The sequence below is a fragment of the Labrus mixtus genome, chromosome 20 (genome assembly GCF_963584025.1).
Source record: "Labrus mixtus chromosome 20, fLabMix1.1, whole genome shotgun sequence".
In the NCBI taxonomy this organism is placed as follows: Eukaryota; Metazoa; Chordata; class Actinopteri; order Labriformes; family Labridae; genus Labrus; species Labrus mixtus.
In genome coordinates, this window is record NC_083631.1 from 12361799 (window position 1) to 12383687 (window position 21889).

Sequence of the window (21889 nt, forward strand, 5' to 3'; positions counted from 1 at the left end):
ATGAGCTGTGCATGGAGGTGACCGTCCCTGATGTAACTTCAGGACCTGAGGGATCTCCAGCTGAAGAAACATTGCAGCTGGAACCTGTGGAGGAGGGTGCAGCAGCATCTGAAGACAAGCCTCAAGAGCCAGTGAAGCAGATGTCCAAGCTGAAACAATTCAGACACTCACTGGGGCTCGTAAAACCTCAACGCTGGAAGAAAAGAAAAGAACCTTCTTCCTCGACCCTCCCACCTCCACCCCAACCTTAAAACCCCCTAACTGATAAAAGGTGACATATCAAAACTTCACGTCATCTTATGGGGGCATGGTGGTTACAGTGATTAGCACTGTGGCCTCACAGGAAGAACCTGCTGACCAGCGGGGAACTTCCTGTGTGGAGTTTGTCTGTTCTCCCCAAACCTTTGTAGGTTTTTCTCCGGGACGCTCCGGTTTCCTGCCAAACATCCAAAAACATTCACCATAGGTTAATTGGCTACTCTTAATTGTCCTCCAATTTGCACTTGAAAAAATAATAAAAGAAAAAAAACATAATTTCCCTTCATAGAGTTGTTGCTTGTTTTATGTCATTGTAGAGATATGTTACTAAGAACATGTTGTCAATATTTGAGTTCATGAGATATAGTGGGATATTTAACGATGAATGAAAGTGATGGATAAAGATGATAAACACAACAGGACTTACATTACTGTTTAACGGGAACATATCAGTCATAATGGTTAACGTTTTTAAAAAAGCCACGGTGTTGAAAAAAGAAGAAAAAGGAAAAAGATAGAATCAAACTTCAGACATCTCAAAAGGGGTTGAAATATTTATTTAAAGTATCTTTAACAATACACTCATTTGATCTCAGAATCAGAGTAGTTTAAGGCCTTCCTGTTGCTGTGTTTGTGACAATATTGACATTTGTTCTCATCAGGTGAACAGGTTATGTAAATAGAAAGCGTCATTTAGGCTTCTGTAGTCTTTGTGTCAAAAAAATGAAACTGTATACTGACTAATTGACTTTGAAATAAATCCTTTCTTTGCTTCATGTGGAATACTTCAATGTTTGTCTGCAATATAAAGCACACATTATGACATACTCTTTATGATTAAGACTGGGTTGTACACTTACAGCTACATGAAAACTGTTGTGTTACTTCTACAGATGTTTTATGCACATTGGTGTGAATTACACCCATATTGGGGTATTACAAAAAACAAAAGCATTCGTTTACCATGTGTTGCCATTATACAGCATGTTTGACATGAGATACAGGAAAGATTTCTCAAAATAAAACATAGTTTTCAGTCAATCTGGGATCAGTAATAGATTTTAATAATATACATATATTGTTAGTGGGGCTGCCCTTGTTTTTACATTTAGATCACATTTTGTGATTTTAAATGTAAACACGCTGGGAAAAGAGAGTAGATGAAGAAATTGAACTTCAGAACTCCTCAAAGCCACAAAGAATGGAATCATTCTGAGTTTTCAAAGGACAGATTGCATTCTATTTGTCTTTGATGACATCATCAGGTCTCTAAATAAGACAGCTGCTGTCCAGACAGTCATATCGTTTTGTTCCTTTCAACAAGTGTCAGCACTTAGAGAGAGACTACTCAACGATCACTAAGCAAGACTTTGTCTAGATATTTCTGTTCATCAGAGACAATCTTCAAACTCTAACAGCAGCATTTCTTTGTGTCTACGACAACCAGCCAAAGAAAATGCAGCAACCAACCAAACCAAGAGGGAACAACAGAACTGTTTACTTCAGACAGCAGGGCAACGGTAAAGAGATGGAGCTTGAAAGACTCCGCCGGGATGTGGGGCAGCTCACTGAACTGTTGGAGAGAGAGAGGCAACACTGCTGCAAGGAGAAGAACGAAAGAATCCTGATGATCCAAGAGCTGCAGGAGACAAAGGAAAATCTTGCAAAGCAGAAAGCCCTCAAAGAAATGTACATCAACAGGGGAAAGGACACCAGAAGAGAGCTAGAGAGGCTGGAAAAGTACTGCAACGAAGAGACCCTCTCCGCATTTAAGATCGCCCAGAAGGTGAATGACACCACCAGGCAGAAGAAGAAGAAAGATCTTCATGCTGACTATGAGGAGCTGAAGGTGGCACACCTAGTTAGTACTGAGAAGTTCACTGCTGACCTCCAGGGTGAGAAGGAGAAAAACAATGTCCTTCAAGGTGAAGTAGACAACCTCAAAGTCTCACACCATGAGCTCAAGCTCAAGTATGAAGCTGACAAGGTCGCCGCCAATCAGCTGGTGGAATCCCTTCTGCGCGAGAAGGAACAGCAAAGCCAGGCTCACGCAGAAAGAGTGTCCCAAGACCAGCAGCTGATTTGGACCTTGAGAGCTGAGCAGGAAGCCCTCTGTCAGAAGGCCACCGAGGAGATTGCTGTCTTGCAGCAGGCTGCTTTTGAGAAGGACATCAAGTTCCAGACTGAGCTGGACGACCTCAGAAGTCAGCTCAGCAATCAGAAGCCCATCGAGGAGGAGTATAAGAAGCTGCAAGTGGCTTATAAAGCCAGCCAAGAGAAGTTCACAGCTGAGCTCCAGCAAGAGAAGGACAAGACAACGCTTCTCCAACAAGAACAGGAGAAGTTAAGAGTGTCCACGGACGAGCTCAGCCAGAGAGACCAAACCCATGTTCTCGCTCTGAAACAGCAGACTGAAAACCACCAGCGAGAGCTTGAGACGGAAAACAAGTCTCTCTACAACACAATTGCAGAGAGCCAAGTTTTAATCTGGAATTTGAAGACTAAAAATGGTGCCCTCCAGCAAAAGATGGAGCAGGAGATCAGTGGACTGCAGCAGCTATTCATGGAGAAGGAGAGCATCCAATGTCAAGAGGTGGAGGGGCTCAAAACACAGATCACTCTTCTCACCTCACAAAACATGGAGCTTTCCAGTGAACTGAAGGCCAATAGGGAGGACTACATGCTCCCAAGAAGAAAGAGAGCCAGCCGCGAGGAGACTCAAGATGAGCTGTGCATGGAGGTGACCGTCCCTGATGTAACTTCAGGACCTGAGGGATCTCCAGCTGAAGAAACATTGCAGCTGGAACCTGTGGAGGAGGGTGCAGCAGCATCTGAAGACAAGCCTCAAGAGCCAGTGAAGCAGATGTCCAAGCTGAAACAATTCAGACACTCACTGGGGCTCGTAAAACCTCAACGCTGGAAGAAAAGAAAAGAACCTTCTTCCTCGACCCTCCCACCTCCACCCCAACCTTAAAACCCCCTAACTGATAAAAGGTGACATATCAAAACTTCACGTCATCTTATGGGGGCATGGTGGTTACAGTGATTAGCACTGTGGCCTCACAGGAAGAACCTGCTGACCAGCGGGGAACTTCCTGTGTGGAGTTTGTCTGTTCTCCCCAAACCTTTGTAGGTTTTTCTCCGGGACGCTCCGGTTTCCTGCCAAACATCCAAAAACATTCACCATAGGTTAATTGGCTACTCTTAATTGTCCTCCAATTTGCACTTGAAAAAATAATAAAAGAAAAAAAACATAATTTCCCTTCATAGAGATGTTGCTTGTTTTATGTCATTGTAGAGATATGTTACTAAGAACATGTTGTCAATATTTGAGTTCATGAGATACAGTGGGATATTTAACGATGAATGAAAGTGATGGATAAAGATGATAAACACAACAGGACTTACATTACTGTTTAACGGGAACATATCAGTCATAATGGTTAACGTTTTTAAAAAAGCCACGGTGTTGAAAAAAGAAGAAAAAGGAAAAAGATAGAATCAAACTTCAGACATCTCAAAAGGGGTTGAAATATTTATTTAAAGTATCTTTAACAATACACTCATTTGATCTCAGAATCAGAGTAGTTTAAGGCCTTCCTGTTGCTGTGTTTGTGACAATATTGACATTTGTTCTCATCAGGTGAACAGGTTATGTAAATAGAAAGCGTCATTTAGGCTTCTGTAGTCTTTGTGTCAAAAAAATGAAACTGTATACTGACTAATTGACTTTGAAATAAATCCTTTCTTTGCTTCATGTGGAATACTTCAATGTTTGTCTGCAATATAAAGCACACATTATGACATACTCTTTATGATTAAGACTGGGTTGTACACTTACAGCTACATGAAAACTGTTGTGTTATGTTGGGGTTGTATCAAGTCAACTTTGGTTATATTCTTTAATAATTATTTCTAATTATTAATAATATAAATAAAATATCATCAAACTATGTTTAATCTCGTTTTGGGGCACCACCCTGTACTCAGGGAAATATAACCAAAATATCACTCAAATCAGTCTCAAATGAGTTATTTAATTACTAATATTATTAATAATTAATAACTATATTTAATAAATTGAAGGCGTGAAATCCGTACACAAAGCCTTCGCACCCAGCTTATATCACAATGCAAATACACCAGTAATCACAAACAACTGCTCTCTTAAATTATAACAGAATTCATTTAAATAAAGCAACATCAATCCAAAATCAATGAACTTAATCAAACAAATAACTATTATAAACTAATCTAAGCAAACAAACATTATCAAGCACACCTTGTGAATGAGGTGTAAATGTGTGTGTGTGTGTGTGTGTGTGTGTGTGTGTGTGTGTGTGTGTGAAAGAGAGAGAGGGGGGGAAGAAGAAAAGGGGGAGATTGCTTCGTCCCACGTGGTCGCCCTTACAATGGCACACACCTAACAAAGACCTAATGTGGCCTTAATGTCTAAAAGAGACCGAGTTCGGCCCTACACGATCTGTGTCTCTGAGGCGTCTGGATGGCCGCGAGTGTATAGATCTCTATGTGTGTGGGTGTGTAGCCTATGTGCGTAATGGGGGAAGAAAAGTGGATAAAAAAGGAGCGTAGAGGAGGAGAGAAATGCGTGCCTGAAGAGGCCAGATCACAGTCCGAATCCCGCACCACAACTCGGAGTAATTCCCTTCATTCACAGAAACAAACCAATGGCCGAATTCAAGTTAATACGACGTACACTGGCCTTTCTGATCAGAAGAATAATACCCGGTTATAACGCTGTTACGCTAAACACATATAGGACGCAGCGGTCCGAAATGGGAACAACAAGAGTTTTAAACAGGTAAAACTCAGGACGCGACGGTCCAACAAAGATAAAAATTACAGTTTCTGCTTCAATCAATCAATTGTTAAAAACACTCTCTAAAGCTAATTCTGCCCAGACCTAATTAAGCCTCACTCGTGAATCGCTTTGCCTGCGATCGGTGAAGGAAAAAGGAGTCCGGCGATAAAACAGATCTTCTGTCTGTCCTGGTGTAGAGGCGTCTGATGGCGGCGAGGGTCCCTTACGGCAAGAGCGGCTTCGTTGGTTCTCCGTCGAGGGGAAAGATGTCCGTTGATGTCCTTTCGTTGCAGGACGGAATAAGACCGTTATCTTTCTGATAATCTGTTATAGTCTAACGCTCTCCGAGAATCTGAGATGCGTTCACTGGACAATCCGAGCTCGGAATTTGGAACACTGCCGGCCGCGGATTACCTGCGCGCCAAAACTTAAAACAAAGGAAGATTGTTGCAGGAAACAGGAGGTGAGCTTGGGTCTCCGAGCACTTCAAGTCAGCGCGTGGAAAGAGATTGAACGAGGGGAGTCTCAGAGTTTTATCACCTGGCCGCCTTCCTGTGGGGTCTCCCTCAGGTTCCGGTCCCCCCTTTACGTCACACGTAGGTGTGAAGTACCGCAGGGAATTCTGAGATAAAGAGTCCTTTTGGGCCTCTTGGTGATCTTAGTAAATAACTCAAAGGCCCAATCCATGGTTTGACTGTCCTAAGCCTGCGTGGCCCAACATCCCCCCCTTTGTTCTGAAGAATGGGATTGCGGGTCACAGTCTTTAGGGCAAATAGGGCCAACAGTCCATGTGTTAGGAGACAAACGTTCAAATAGTTAGTGAGCAACAGTCCATACATTTTGAGAGGCATTCGGTCTGGGCAGACACTGAGGCAAAGTCTGGGCAGACTGTCTAATTATGGCTAAAGCTAGGCATAAAACATAACCAGGCACTAGCAAAGCTTTGCTACTCAAGGTGCATTCTTTAACAAACAAATGAAACAAACAGACAAGAGGAGGAGAGAAAGAGAAGAGTATCAGGTGTAGATATGTGGGCTAACTCCTAGCCTGGGCAGGAGTAAGCCTGTGGGAAGGTGTTTGTGGCATGTAGGTGTGTAAATGTACATGTACATTATGTGTCTCCCTACCAATGTCAAAACACAAAACAGGGACTAGGAAACATTCATGTCGGTAGAGTGACATTGTTGTGTTTCCAGAATGGAGGCTATACCCCCACTCCTATGTGGAGTCAGAATCGGGTTCTCTGTAAGCGAGGGAGGCCCCCTGACCTACCACCTTTTTCATGCGCTCCAACTCCCTGGCAGAACTGGCAGAACTTGCTTCCTTAGGGAGCTCGTAGGAACTGCAGTTATACCTACCCTTCTGTCTCAGGCTACGGCCATACCGAGAGTTCCGTTCGGATCTGGTAGTTCTCAGTTCTCCAGGCTGGAACCTACTCTGTGGTTGAGTCCCACGTTCACCCCCCTGGCTCTGTTCTCTATTCTGCCAGTGATGTGGTCTCCTGTTGCCCTCACGTGTCACGTGACATAAGCATGTCTGCCAAACCACCTGTGCGAATTTCTTGATCTCTTTCATACTAAGCTGATGTGTACGACTATGCAGGGTGACATCTGACCGCACGCAGCCATGCAGATTGTGCATGAAGATGGACTTGAAAGTTTGGTTCTCTTCCAAACCTGGAGCCTTACGTCCCTGGAAATATGCAGATCTTAGGCGCCAGTAATAATCTTTGGGGGCCTCGTGCTTCTGGTGCAGGACACTGAAAGCACTAAGAAGGGCAGATGCAGGGTCAATGTAGGTGGAGTATTCCTGGCGCAAAGCATTGCAGAGCGCAGAGTACTGGCATCTGATCTCAGGCTGAAGGGTAGTCGTGAAGTTACGGACACTCTTGGAAGTTGTCTTCCAGATCAGCCTGAGTTTTTCTCTTGTGGATGCATCAGGTATATCACTGAGACACAGGTTAATCGCTCCGAGGTAATCATCGATGCAGTGGTCTGAGTTATCTGGGTCAAACCGCTCTACATCCTGTGCCATAGATTCAATGAGCCTTATGCGCATTCTTTGATCTCTGGGTAAAAGGGAGCCATCCGAGTCATCTGAGGTTTGGATATTCCTCAGCTGTGAATCCTGCGATGGGAACCTACAGGTAGCAGGAGGGGGCCGGGTGTTATCTCTGCCTCTGGGGGCCGAGAAGTCACCCCCCTTCCTATGTGGTGAATCCAACCTGTGAAGGTGTGAAAGGGTGTCACAGCTGTCAGGGAACTGGGGTGTTTCCCCAAGGAGCGGGGCTCCACAGTCAAAATCAGGGAAAAATAGACTTATTTCCTCAGTCCTTGGGTTGTCCTGCCTGCTCGGTTCTTTACTGAGCTTTTTCAGCAGGGTTGTTTGATCTCTTGAGGGGCTTGGTCCAGGATCGGAGTCATATCCTGACGATATGTCTGGCTCCATGCTTACCTGTATTCCCTGAATTAATTCAAACATGTCCAACACTTTCTGCTTGGCAGTTTGTAAGTGCTGACTAACAGATTTGTTTCCTTTCTGCAAGGATCGGACCTTTGGTGGGAGTGTCCCCATGAAAGCACGGACACTCCTAGCCGTAGTCTTCCAGATCCGTTTCAGTTTTTCCTGTGAGGACGCATGAGGCAGGTCAAGGAGACAATGGTCAACTTCTCTAAGGTAGTCGTTAATACTTGAATCTGGGCTATCTGGGTCAAAACGCTTCAGATCTTTGGCCTGAGGTTCTATCTGCCTGGTTCGCAGACCCTGACCCGAAGGCTGGTGAGGGCCGTCCGAGTCGTCTGACGAATCGTAAGCCCTGTGGTTGTCACGGTAGTACGGTTGCAACCGTGGCGGGGTTTGTGTTCGGCTCAGACGTGGCCGTCTATTATGGGACAGGTAATATTCGGTGCCCGATTGGACCCGTGCCTCCTCCCTATCTCTAGGGGGCGTGAAGTCCCTCTTCCTGCGGGGTGAGGGTTCTCTTGGCTCAAAGCGTATTGCAGAACGCAGGGGCCATGGGGCATTTCCCCATGACGGTGCTTCATGGTCTGGGGAGGCGTGGCGCCCTTCATCTTTACTCATCCAGCTCTTTACCGGGTAGTCTGAGGACATGTGCGCTTTTGTGCCTGGGTCGACCCGGCGGTATCTTCCCCTCTCCTCCAGATCCTTCAACATGTCTGTCTCCCTCCTCCATGGGCTTGGTTCAGTCTCCCATCCTTCGTCTGAGGTTTCCTCAGCTGACATGGGGGCTGCACTACTTATCTGCCTATCCTGAAATCTGGGTACCGTGTCACTTCGTTTCTTCTGTTCGGCCAGTTTGCTGCTTTCATGCAGTGTTTTATTCTCCTCCTGCAGGGCCATGCAATTTTCCTGCAAAGTCTTTAGTTTATCCTGCAATCTTTCGAAGTCGTCCCGCAGGATCTGTCCTTCTTCTTGTACCCGGGCTAGCTGTACCCGGTGTATCTCATTCTGCACATTTGATTTGCGCTGATAAAGGAGGAGAATTTTGCCTAGAACATCTGAAGTTGTGCGTGTTGGCTTCCCAGTTGGTTGATTTGCATATTCAACCAAGCCCTTTAGTTTCTCTTCACATGTGCTGAAGGTGTAGGAGTTCAGACTGTCGAGCTGCTCTATAGGGAGGTGGATAAGATTAGCAACTACGTCTTGAAGGGGTGGATCGTATGATCCACAGCGAGCCTTGGCCCATGGTTGATGTATGTCTTCTGCATACATTCTGTCTTTATTAGGGGTGATCCTGGCTCGGTGGTTGACAAGATCAACTAGCTCCTCTAATTTCTTATCACTAATGCTAATTGAATAGCTATATAGGTTGGCACTCTCCTCTGAGGAGAGGTTCGTCAGACCGGCAGCAGTTTCTTGCAGTGCTCCGTCGTCTGATCCAAAAGGAGTCTCAGCTCCCGGCTCACCTAGGGTCTTGGTACACATTTTTCGTGATAAAATGGAACCACAGTGGATTACTGTTAAAAAAAACGCTAAGCTAAACAAAGCTAGATCAACACCAGAGCAAATCTTATCTAGGTTTCCCAATTGATCACTGCAGTCTATCCTGGAAGATAGGAGAGGGCATTCACACCTCAAGTCCTCAAAGGAAGGGAGGAACTCACACCTCTCGGACAGCTGGCTATGCGACAATGATGAGGTTACACTCTCATCTGGCCAAATGGCTCTCAAACAACAAGGAGCACCACAATCCTTTAGTAGAATACTTCAGGATCAAAATCTGGATTAATGCAACAAATCAAGTTCATGGAGAAAGTCACACTGGATGCATCCTTGTGTCCAGTTGTTGTATGGACACAAAGGGGACAACAGTTATTGCTTTAACCGTTAACCAACAACATACAACACAACTAAGCCACAGCTTGATGTCTGCTTTGCTTAAACAACAAAAATTTAAAGAAAATATAATTTTCTTCAGAAAGATCCCTTTTAGGATTTAAGTTCGGATTACTGTGCATTTACAGGGCAATAAAGCTGGTTTATTGAAGGCCTCACACGGGCTGCACCATTTGTTGGGGTTGTATCAAGTCAACTTTGGTTATATTCTTTAATAATTATTTCTAATTATTAATAATATAAATAAAATATCATCAAACTATGTTTAATCTCGTTTTGGGGCACCACCCTGTACTCAGGGAAATATAACCAAAATATCACTCAAATCAGTCTCAAATGAGTTATTTAATTACTAATATTATTAATAATTAATAACTATATTTAATAAATTGAAGGCGTGAAATCCGTACACAAAGCCTTCGCACCCAGCTTATATCACAATGCAAATACACCAGTAATCACAAACAACTGCTCTCTTAAATTATAACAGAATTTATTTAAACAAAGTAACATCAATCCAAAATCAATGAACTTAATCAAACAAATAACTATTATAAACTAATCTAAGCAAACAAACATTATCAAGCACACCTTGTGAATGAGGTGTAAATGTGTGTGTGTGTGTGTGTGTGTGTGTGTGTGTGTGTGTGTGTGTGTGAGTGAAAGAGAGAGAGGGGGGGAAGAAGAAAAGGGGGAGATTGCTTTGTCCCACGTGGTCGCCCTTACGATGGCACACACCTAACAAAGACCTAATGTGGCCTTAATGTCTAAAAGAGACCGAGTTCGGCCCTACACGATCTGTGTCTCTGAGGCGTCTGGATGGCCGCGAGTGTATAGATCTCTATGTGTGTGGGTGTGTAGCCTATGTGCGTAATGGGGGAAGAAAAGAGGATAAAAAAGGAGCGTAGAGGAGGAGAGAAATGCGTGCCTGAAGAGGCCGGATCACAGTCCGAATCCCGCACCACAACTCGGAGTAATTCCCTTCATTCACAGAAACAAACCAATGGCCGAATTCAAGTTAATACGACGTACACTGGCCTTTCTGATCAGAAGAATAATATCCGGTTATAACGCTGTTACGCTAAACACATATAGGACGCAGCGGTCTGAAATGGGAACAACAAGAGTTTTAAACAGGTAAAACTCAGGACGCGACGGTCCAACAAAGATAAAAATTACAGTTTCTGCTTCAATCAATCAATTGTTAAAAACACTCTCTAAAGCTAATTCTGCCCAGACCTAATTAAGCCTCACTCGTGAATCGCTTTGCCTGCGATCGGTGAAGGAAAAAGGAGTCCGGCGATAAAACAGATCTTCTGTCTGTCCTGGTGTAGAGGCGTCTGATGGTGGCGAGGGTCCCTTACGGCAAGAGCGGCTTTGTTGGTTCTCCGTCGAGGGGAAAGATGTCCGTTGATGTCCTTTCGTTGCAGGACGGAATAAGACCGTTATCTTTCTGATAATCTGTTATAGTCTAACGCTCTCCGAGAAACTGAGATGCGTTCACTGGACAATCCGAGCTCGGAATTTGGAACACTGCCGGCCGCGGATTACCTGCACGCCAAAACTTAAAACAAAGGAAGATTGTTGCAGGAAACAGGAGGTGAGCTTGGGTCTCCGAGCACTTCAAGTCAGCGCGTGGAAAGAGATTGAACGAGGGGAGTCTCAGAGTTTTATCGCCTGGCCGCCTTCCTGTGGGGTGTCCCTCAGGTTCCGGTCCCCCCTTTACGTCACACGTAGGTGTGAAGTACCGCAGGGAATTCTGGGATAAAGAGTCCTTTTGGGCCTCTTGGTGATCTTAGTAAATAACTCAAAGGCCCAAGTCCATGGTTTGACTGTCCTAAGCCTGCGTGGCCCAACAGTTACTTCTACAGATGTTTAATGCACATTGGTGTGAATTACACCCATATTGGGGTATTACAAAAAACAAAAGCATTCGTTTACCATGTGTTGCCATTATACAGCATGTTTGACATGAGATACAGGAAAGATTTCTCAAAATAAAACATAGTTTTCAGTCAATCTGGGATCAGTAATAGATTTTAATAATATACATATATTGTTAGTGGGGCTGCCCTTGTTTTTACATTTAGATCACATTTTGTGATTTTAAATGTAAACACGCTGGGAAAAGAGAGTAGATGAAGAAATTGAACTTCAGAACTCCTCAAAGCCACAAAGAATGGAATCATTCTGAGTTTTCAAAGGACAGATTGCATTCTATTTGTCTTTGATGACATCATCAGGTCTCTAAATAAGACAGCTGCTGTCCAGACAGTCATATCGTTTTGTTCCTTTCAACAAGTGTCAGCACTTAGAGAGAGACTACTCAACGATCACTAAGCAAGACTTTGTCTAGATATTTCTGTTCATCAGAGACAATCTTCAAACTCTAACAGCAGCATTTCTTTGTGTCTACGACAACCAGCCAAAGAAAATGCAGCAACCAACCAAACCAAGAGGGAACAACAGAACTGTTTACTTCAGACAGCAGGGCAACGGTAAAGAGATGGAGCTTGAAAGACTCCGCCGGGATGTGGGGCAGCTCACTGAACTGTTGGAGAGAGAGAGGCAACACTGCTGCAAGGAGAAGAACGAAAGAATCCTGATGATCCAAGAGCTGCAGGAGACAAAGGAAAATCTTGCAAAGCAGAAAGCCCTCAAAGAAATGTACATCAACAGGGGAAAGGACACCAGAAGAGAGCTAGAGAGGCTGGAAAAGTACTGCAACGAAGAGACCCTCTCCGCATTTAAGATCGCCCAGAAGGTGAATGACACCACCAGGCAGAAGAAGAAGAAAGATCTTCATGCTGACTATGAGGAGCTGAAGGTGGCACACCTAGTTAGTACTGAGAAGTTCACTGCTGACCTCCAGGGTGAGAAGGAGAAAAACAATGTCCTTCAAGGTGAAGTAGACAACCTCAAAGTCTCACACCATGAGCTCAAGCTCAAGTATGAAGCTGACAAGCTCGCCGCCAATCAGCTGGTGGAATCCCTTCTGCGCGAGAAGGAACAGCAAAGCCAGGCTCACGCAGAAAGAGTGTCCCAAGACCAGCAGCTGATTTGGACCTTGAGAGCTGAGCAGGAAGCCCTCTGTCAGAAGGCCACCGAGGAGATTGCTGTCTTGCAGCAGGCTGCTTTTGAGAAGGACATCAAGTTCCAGACTGAGCTGGACGACCTCAGAAGTCAGCTCAGCAATCAGAAGCCCATCGAGGAGGAGTATAAGAAGCTGCAAGTGGCTTATAAAGCCAGCCAAGAGAAGTTCACAGCTGAGCTCCAGCAAGAGAAGGACAAGACAACGCTTCTCCAACAAGAACAGGAGAAGTTAAGAGTGTCCACGGACGAGCTCAGCCAGAGAGACCAAACCCATGTTCTCGCTCTGAAACAGCAGACTGAAAACCACCAGCGAGAGCTTGAGACGGAAAACAAGTCTCTCTACAACACAATTGCAGAGAGCCAAGTTTTAATCTGGAATTTGAAGACTAAAAATGGTGCCCTCCAGCAAAAGATGGAGCAGGAGATCAGTGGACTGCAGCAGCTATTCATGGAGAAGGAGAGCATCCAATGTCAAGAGGTGGAGGGGCTCAAAACACAGATCACTCTTCTCACCTCACAAAACATGGAGCTTTCCAGTGAACTGAAGGCCAATAGGGAGGACTACATGCTCCCAAGAAGAAAGAGAGCCAGCCGCGAGGAGACTCAAGATGAGCTGTGCATGGAGGTGACCGTCCCTGATGTAACTTCAGGACCTGAGGGATCTCCAGCTGAAGAAACATTGCAGCTGGAACCTGTGGAGGAGGGTGCAGCAGCATCTGAAGACAAGCCTCAAGAGCCAGTGAAGCAGATGTCCAAGCTGAAACAATTCAGACACTCACTGGGGCTCGTAAAACCTCAACGCTGGAAGAAAAGAAAAGAACCTTCTTCCTCCACCCTCCCACCTCCACCCCAACCTTAAAACCCCCTAACTGATAAAAGGTGACATATCAAAACTTCACGTCATCTTATGGGGGCATGGTGGTTACAGTGATTAGCACTGTGGCCTCACAGGAAGAACCTGCTGACCAGCGGGGAACTTCCTGTGTGGAGTTTGTCTGTTCTCCCCAAACCTTTGTAGGTTTTTCTCCGGGACGCTCCGGTTTCCTGCCAAACATCCAAAAACATTCACCATAGGTTAATTGGCTACTCTTAATTGTCCTCCAATTTGCACTTGAAAAAATAATAAAAGAAAAAAAACATAATTTCCCTTCATAGAGTTGTTGCTTGTTTTATGTCATTGTAGAGATATGTTACTAAGAACATGTTGTCAATATTTGAGTTCATGAGATATAGTGGGATATTTAACGATGAATGAAAGTGATGGATAAAGATGATAAACACAACAGGACTTACATTACTGTTTAACGGGAACATATCAGTCATAATGGTTAACGTTTTTAAAAAAGCCACGGTGTTGAAAAAAGAAGAAAAAGGAAAAAGATAGAATCAAACTTCAGACATCTCAAAAGGGGTTGAAATATTTATTTAAAGTATCTTTAACAATACACTCATTTGATCTCAGAATCAGAGTAGTTTAAGGCCTTCCTGTTGCTGTGTTTGTGACAATATTGACATTTGTTCTCATCAGGTGAACAGGTTATGTAAATAGAAAGCGTCATTTAGGCTTCTGTAGTCTTTGTGTCAAAAAAATGAAACTGTATACTGACTAATTGACTTTGAAATAAATCCTTTCTTTGCTTCATGTGGAATACTTCAATGTTTGTCTGCAATATAAAGCACACATTATGACATACTCTTTATGATTAAGACTGGGTTGTACACTTACAGCTACATGAAAACTGTTGTGTTATGTTGTGGTTGTATCAAGTCAACTTTGGTTATATTCTTTAATAATTATTTCTAATTATTAATAATATAAATAAAATATCATCAAACTATGTTTAATCTCATTTTGGGGCACCACCCTGTACTCAGGGAAATATAACCAAAATATCATTCAAATCAGTCTCAAATGAGTTATTTAATTACTAATATTATTAATAATTAATAACTATATTTAATAAATTGAAGGCGTGAAATCCGTACACAAAGCCTTCGCACCCAGCTTATATCACAATGCAAATACACCAGTAATCACAAACAACTGCTCTCTTAAATTATAACAGAATTCATTTAAATAAAGCAACATCAATCCAAAATCAATGAACTTAATCAAACAAATAACTATTATAAACTAATCTAAGCAAACAAACATTATCAAGCACACCTTGTGAATGAGGTGTAAATGTGTGTGTGTGTGTGTGTGTGTGTGTGTGTGTGTGTGTGTGTGTGTGTGTGAAAGAGAGAGGGGGGGGAAGAAGAAAAGGGGGAGATTGCTTCGTCCCACGTGGTCGCCCTTACGATGGCACACACCTAACAAAGACCTAATGTGGCCTTAATGTCTAAAAGAGACCGAGTTCGGCCCTACACGATCTGTGTCTCTGAGGCGTCTGGATGGCCGCGAGTGTATAGATCTCTATGTGTGTGGGTGTGTAGCCTATGTGCGTAATGGGGGAAAAAAAGAGGATAAAAAAGGAGCGTAGAGGAGGAGAGAAATGCGTGCCTGAAGAGGCCGGATCACAGTCCGAATCCCGCACCACAACTCGGAGTAATTCCCTTCATTCACAGAAACAAACCAATGGCCGAATTCAAGTTAATACGACGTACACTGGCCTTTCTGATCAGAAGAATAATACCCGGTTATAACGCTGTTACGCTAAACACATATAGGACGCAGCGGTCCGAAATGGGAACAACAAGAGTTTTAAACAGGTAAAACTCAGGACGCGACGGTCCAACAAAGATAAAAATTACAGTTTCTGCTTCAATCAATCAATTGTTAAAAACACTCTCTAAAGCTAATTCTGCCCAGACCTAATTAAGCTTCACTCGTGAATCGCTTTGCCTGCGATCGGTGAAGGAAAAAGGAGTCCGGCGATAAAACAGATCTTCTGTCTGTCCTGGTGTAGAGGCGTCTGATGGTGGCGAGGGTCCCTTACGGCAAGAGCGGCTTCGTTGGTTCTCCGTCGAGGGGAAAGATGTCCGTTGATGTCCTTTCGTTGCAGGACGGAATAAGACCGTTATCTTTCTGATAATCTGTTATAGTCTAACGCTCTCCGAGAATCTGAGATACGTTCACTGGACAATCCGAGCTCGGAATTTGGAACACTGCCGGCCACGGATTACCTGCGCGCCAAAACTTAAAACAAAGGAAGATTGTTGCAGGAAACAGGAGGTGAGCTTGGGTCTCCGAGCACTTCAAGTCAGCGCGTGGAAAGAGATTGAACGAGGGGAGTCTCAGAGTTTTATCACCTGGCCGCCTTCCTGTGGGGTCTCCCTCAGGTTCCGGTCCCCCCTTTACGTCACACGTAGGTGTGAAGTACCGCAGGGAATTCTGGGATAAAGAGTCCTTTTGGGCCTCTTGGTGATCTTAGTAAATAACTCAAAGGCCCAAGTCCATGGTTTGACTGTCCTAAGCCTGCGTGGCCCAACATCCCCCCTTTGTCCTGAAGAATGGGATTGCGGGTCACAGTCTTTAGGGCAAATAGGGCCAACAGTCCATGTGTTAGGAGACAAACGTTCAAATAGTTAGTGAGCAACAGTCCATACATTTTGAGAGGCATTCGGTCTGGGCAGACACTGAGGCAAAGTCTGGGCAGACTGTCTAATTATGGCTAAAGCTAGGCATAAAACATAACCAGGCACTAGCAAAGCTTTGCTACTCAAGGTGCATTCTTTAACAAACAAATGAAACAAACAGACAAGAGGAGGAGAGAAAGAGAAGAGTATCAGGTGTAGATATGTGGGCTAACTCCTAGCCTGGGCAGGAGTAAGCCTGTGGGAAGGTGTTTGTGGCATGTAGGTGTGTAAATGTACATGTACATTATGTGTCTCCCTACCAATGTCAAAACACAAAACAGGGACTAGGAAACATTCATGTCGGTGGAGTGACATTGTTGTGTTTCCAGAATGGAGGCTATACCCCCACTCCTATGTGGAGTCAGAATCGGGTTCTCTGTAAGCGAGGGAGGCCCCCTGACCTACCACCTTTTTCATGCGCTCCAACTCCCTGGCAGAACTGGCAGAACTTGCTTCCTTAGGGAGCTCGTAGGAACTCCGGTTATACCTACCCTTCTGTCTCAGGCTACGGCCATACCGAGAGTTCCGTTCGGATCTGGTAGTTCTCAGTTCTCCAGGCTGGAACCTACTCTGTGGTTGAGTCCCACGTTCACCCCCCTGGCTCTGTTCTCTATTCTGCCAGTGATGTGGTCTCTTGTTGCCCTCACGTGTCACGTGACATAAGCATGTCTGCCAAACCACCTGTGCGAATTTCTTGATCTCTTTCATACTAAGCTGATGTGTACGACTATGCAGGGTGACATCTGACCGCACGCAGCCATGCAGATTGTGCATGAAGATGGACTTGAAAGTTTGGTTCTCTTCCAAACCTGGAGCCTTACGTCCCTGGAAATATGCAGATCTTAGGCGCCAGTAATAATCTTTGGGGGCCTCGTGCTTCTGGTGCAGGACACTGAAAGCACTAAGAAGGGCAGATGCAGGGTCAATGTAGGTGGAGTATTCCTGGCGCAAAGCATTGCAGAGCGCAGAGTACTGGCATCTGATCTCAGGCTGAAGGGTAGTCGTGAAGTTACGGACACTCTTGGAAGTTGTCTTCCAGATCAGCCTGAGTTTTTCTCTTGTGGATGCATCAGGTATATCACTGAGACACAGGTTAATCGCTCCGAGGTAATCATCGATGCAGTGGTCTGAGTTATCTGGGTCAAACCGCTCTACATCCTGTGCCATAGATTCAATGAGCCTTATGCGCATTCTTTGATCTCTGGGTAAAAGGGAGCCATCCGAGTCATCTGAGGTTTGGATATTCCTCAGCTGTGAATCCTGCGATGGGAACCTACAGGTAGCAGGAGGGGGCCGGGTGTTATCTCTGCCTCTGGGGGCCGAGAAGTCACCCCCCTTCCTATGTGGTGAATCCAACCTGTGAAGGTGTGAAAGGGTGTCACAGCTGTCAGGGAACTGGGGTGTTTCCCCAAGGAGCGGGGCTCCACAGTCAAAATCAGGGAAAAATAGACTTATTTCCTCAGTCCTTGGGTTGTCCTGCCTGCTCGGTTCTTTACTGAGCTTTTTCAGCAGGGTTGTTTGATCTCTTGAGGGGCTTGGTCCAGGATCGGAGTCATATCCTGACGATATGTCTGGCTCCATGCTTACCTGTATTCCCTGAATTAATTCAAACATGTCCAACACTTTCTGCTTGGCAGTTTGTAAGTGCTGACTAACAGATTTGTTTCCTTTCTGCAAGGATCGGACCTTTGGTGGGAGTGTCCCCATGAAAGCACGGACACTCCTAGCCGTAGTCTTCCAGATCCGTTTCAGTTTTTCCTGTGAGGATGCATGAGGCAGGTCAAGGAGACAATGGTCAACTTCTCTAAGGTAGTCGTTAATACTTGAATCTGGGCTATCTGGGTCAAAACGCTTCAGATCTTTGGCCTGAGGTTCTATCTGCCTGGTTCGCAGACCCTGACCCGAAGGCTGGTGAGGGCCGTCCGAGTCGTCTGACGAATCGTAAGCCCTGTGGTTGTCACGGTAGTACGGTTGCAACCGTGGCGGGGTTTGTGTTCGGCTCAGACGTGGCCGTCTATTATGGGACAGGTAATATTCGGTGCCCGATTGGACCCGTGCCTCCTCCCTATCTCTAGGGGGCGTGAAGTCCCTCTTCCTGCGGGGTGAGGGTTCTCTTGGCTCAAAGCGTATTGCAGAACGCAGGGGCCATGGGGCATTTCCCCATGACGGTGCTTCATGGTCTGGGGAGGCGTGGCGCCCTTCATCTTTACTCATCCAGCTCTTTACCGGGTAGTCTGAGGACATGTGCGCTTTTGTGCCTGGGTCGACCCGGCGGTATCTTCCCCTCTCCTCCAGATCCTTCAACATGTCTGTCTCCCTCCTCCATGGGCTTGGTTCAGTCTCCCATCCTTCGTCTGAGGTTTCCTCAGCTGACATGGGGGCTGCACTACTTATCTGCCTATCCTGAAATCTGGGTACCGTGTCACTTCGTTTCTTCTGTTCGGCCAGTTTGCAGCTTTCATGCAGTGTTTTATTCTCCTCCTGCAGGGCCATGCAATTTTCCTGCAAAGTCTTTAGTTTATCCTGCAATCTTTCGAAGTCGTCCCGCAGGATCTGTCCTTCTTCTTGTACCCGGGCTAGCTGTACCCGGTGTATCTCATTCTGCACATTTGATTTGCGCTGATAAAGGAGTAGAATTTTGCCTAGAACATCTGAAGTTGTGCGTGTTGGCTTCCCAGTTGGTTGATTTGCATATTCAACCAAGCCCTTTAGTTTCTCTTCACATGTGCTGAAGGTGTAGGAGTTCAGACTGTCTAGCTGCTCTATAGGGAGGTGGATAAGATTAGCAACTACGTCTTGAAGGGGTGGATCGTATGATCCACAGCGAGCCTTGGCCCATGGTTGATGTATGTCTTCTGCATACATTCTGTCTTTATTAGGGGTGATCCTGGCTCGGTGGTTGACAAGATCAACTAGCTCCTCTAATTTCTTATCACTAATGCTAATTGAATAGCTATATAGGTTGGCACTCTCCTCTGAGGAGAGGTTCGTCAGACCGGCAGCAGTTTCTTGCAGTGCTCCGTCGTCTGATCCAAAAGGAGTCTCAGCTCCCGGCTCACCTAGGGTCTTGGTACACATTTTTCGTGATAAAATGGAACCACAGTGGATTACTGTTAAAAAAAACGCTAAGCTAAACAAAGCTAGATCAACACCAGAGCAAATCTTATCTAGGTTTCCCAATTGATCACTGCAGTCTATCCTGGAAGATAGGAGAGGGCATTCACACCTCAAGTCCTCAAAGGAAGGGAGGAACTCACACCTCTCGGACAGCTGGCTATGCGACAATGATGAGGTTACACTCTCATCTGGCCAAATGGCTCTCAAACAACAAGGAGCACCACAATCCTTTAGTAGAATACTTCAGGATCAAAATCTGGATTAATGCAACAAATCAAGTTCATTGAGAAAGTCACACTGGATGCATCCTTGTGTCCAGTTGTTGTATGGACACAAAGGGGACAACAGTTATTGCTTTAACCGTTAACCAACAACATACAACACAACTAAGCCACAGCTTGATGTCTGCTTTGCTTAAACAACAAAAATTTAAAGAAAATATAATTTTCTTCAGAAAGATCCCTTTTAGGATTTAAGTTCGGATTACTGTGCATTTACAGGGCAATAAAGCTGGTTTATTGAAGGCCTCACACGGGCTGCACCATTTGTTGGGGTTGTATCAAGTCAACTTTGGTTATATTCTTTAATAATTATTTCTAATTATTAATAATATAAATAAAATATCATCAAACTATGTTTAATCTCGTTTTGGGGCACCACCCTGTACTCAGGGAAATATAACCAAAATATCACTCAAATCAGTCTCAAATGAGTTATTTAATTACTAATATTATTAATAATTAATAACTATATTTAATAAATTGAAGGCGTGAAATCCGTACACAAAGCCTTCGCACCCAGCTTATATCACAATGCAAATACACCAGTAATCACAAACAACTGCTCTCTTAAATTATAACAGAATTTATTTAAACAAAGTAACATCAATCCAAAATCAATGAACTTAATCAAACAAATAACTATTATAAACTAATCTAAGCAAACAAACATTATCAAGCACACCTTGTGAATGAGGTGTAAATGTGTGTGTGTGTGTGTGTGTGTGTGTGTGTGTGTGTGAAAGAGAGAGAGGGGGGGAAGAAGAAAAGGGGGAGATTGCTTTGTCCCACGTGGTCGCCCTTACGATGGCACACACCTAACAAAGACCTAATGTGGCCTTAATGTCTAAAAGAGACCGAGTTCGGCCCTACACGATCTGTGTCTCTGAGGCGTCTGGATGGCCGCGAGTGTATAGATCTCTATGTGTGTGGGTGTGTAGCCTATGTGCGTAATGGGGGAAGAAAAGAGGATAAAAAAGGAGCGTAGAGGAGGAGAGAAATGCGTGCCTGAAGAGGCCGGATCACAGTCCGAATCCCGCACCACAACTCGGAGTAATTCCCTTCATTCACAGAAACAAACCAATGGCCGAATTCAAGTTAATACGACGTACACTGGCCTTTCTGATCAGAAGAATAATATCCGGTTATAACGCTGTTACGCTAAACACATATAGGACGCAGCGGTCTGAAATGGGAACAACAAGAGTTTTAAACAGGTAAAACTCAGGACGCGACGGTCCAACAAAGATAAAAATTACAGTTTCTGCTTCAATCAATCAATTGTTAAAAACACTCTCTAAAGCTAATTCTGCCCAGACCTAATTAAGCCTCACTCGTGAATCGCTTTGCCTGCGATCGGTGAAGGAAAAAGGAGTCCGGCGATAAAACAGATCTTCTGTCTGTCCTGGTGTAGAGGCGTCTGATGGTGGCGAGGGTCCCTTACGGCAAGAGCGGCTTTGTTGGTTCTCCGTCGAGGGGAAAGATGTCCGTTGATGTCCTTTCGTTGCAGGACGGAATAAGACCGTTATCTTTCTGATAATCTGTTATAGTCTAACGCTCTCCGAGAAACTGAGATGCGTTCACTGGACAATCCGAGCTCGGAATTTGGAACACTGCCGGCCGCGGATTACCTGCGCGCCAAAACTTAAAACAAAGGAAGATTGTTGCAGGAAACAGGAGGTGAGCTTGGGTCTCCGAGCACTTCAAGTCAGCGCGTGGAAAGAGATTGAACGAGGGGAGTCTCAGAGTTTTATCACCTGGCCGCCTTCCTGTGGGGTGTCCCTCAGGTTCCGGTCCCCCCTTTACGTCACACGTAGGTGTGAAGTACCGCAGGGAATTCTGGGATAAAGAGTCCTTTTGGGCCTCTTGGTGATCTTAGTAAATAACTCAAAGGCCCAAGTCCATGGTTTGACTGTCCTAAGCCTGTGTGGCCCAACAGTTACTTCTACAGATGTTTTATGCACATTGGTGTGAATTACACCCATATTGGGGTATTACAAAAAACAAAAGCATTCGTTTACCATGTGTTGCCATTATACAGCATGTTTGACATGAGATACAGGAAAGATTTATCAAAATAAAACATAGTTTTCAGTCAATCTGGGATCAGTAATAGATTTTAACAATATACATATATTGTTAGTGGGGCTGCCCTTGTTTTTACATTTAGATCACATTTTGTGATTTTAAATGTAAACACGCTGGGAAAAGAGAGTAGATGAAGAAATTGAACTTCAGAACTCCTCAAAGCCACAAAGAATGGAATCATTCTGAGTTTTCAAAGGACAGATTGCCTTCTATTTGTCTTTGATGACATCATCAGGTCTCTAAATAAGACAGCTGCTGTCCAGACAGTCATATCGTTTTGTTCCTTTCAACAAGTGTC

At 44.7% G+C, this 21889-nt stretch overlaps 1 protein-coding gene across 1 annotated transcript; it reads right to left on the reverse strand.

Annotated features, from left to right (window-relative positions):
- Nucleotides 1-15899: 15899 nt before the first annotated feature.
- LOC132954661 (uncharacterized) lies at nt 15900-17419 on the reverse strand. Its single transcript, XM_061027280.1, has 2 exons — nt 16626-17419; nt 15900-16504 (listed from the first exon to the last, which is right to left on the reverse strand). Exons 1-2 carry the CDS (start codon nt 17297-17299, stop codon nt 16393-16395), a joined length of 786 nt encoding a protein of 261 aa, XP_060883263.1. The 5' UTR covers nt 17300-17419; the 3' UTR covers nt 15900-16392.
- Between the last annotated feature and the right edge of the window lie 4470 nt (nt 17420-21889).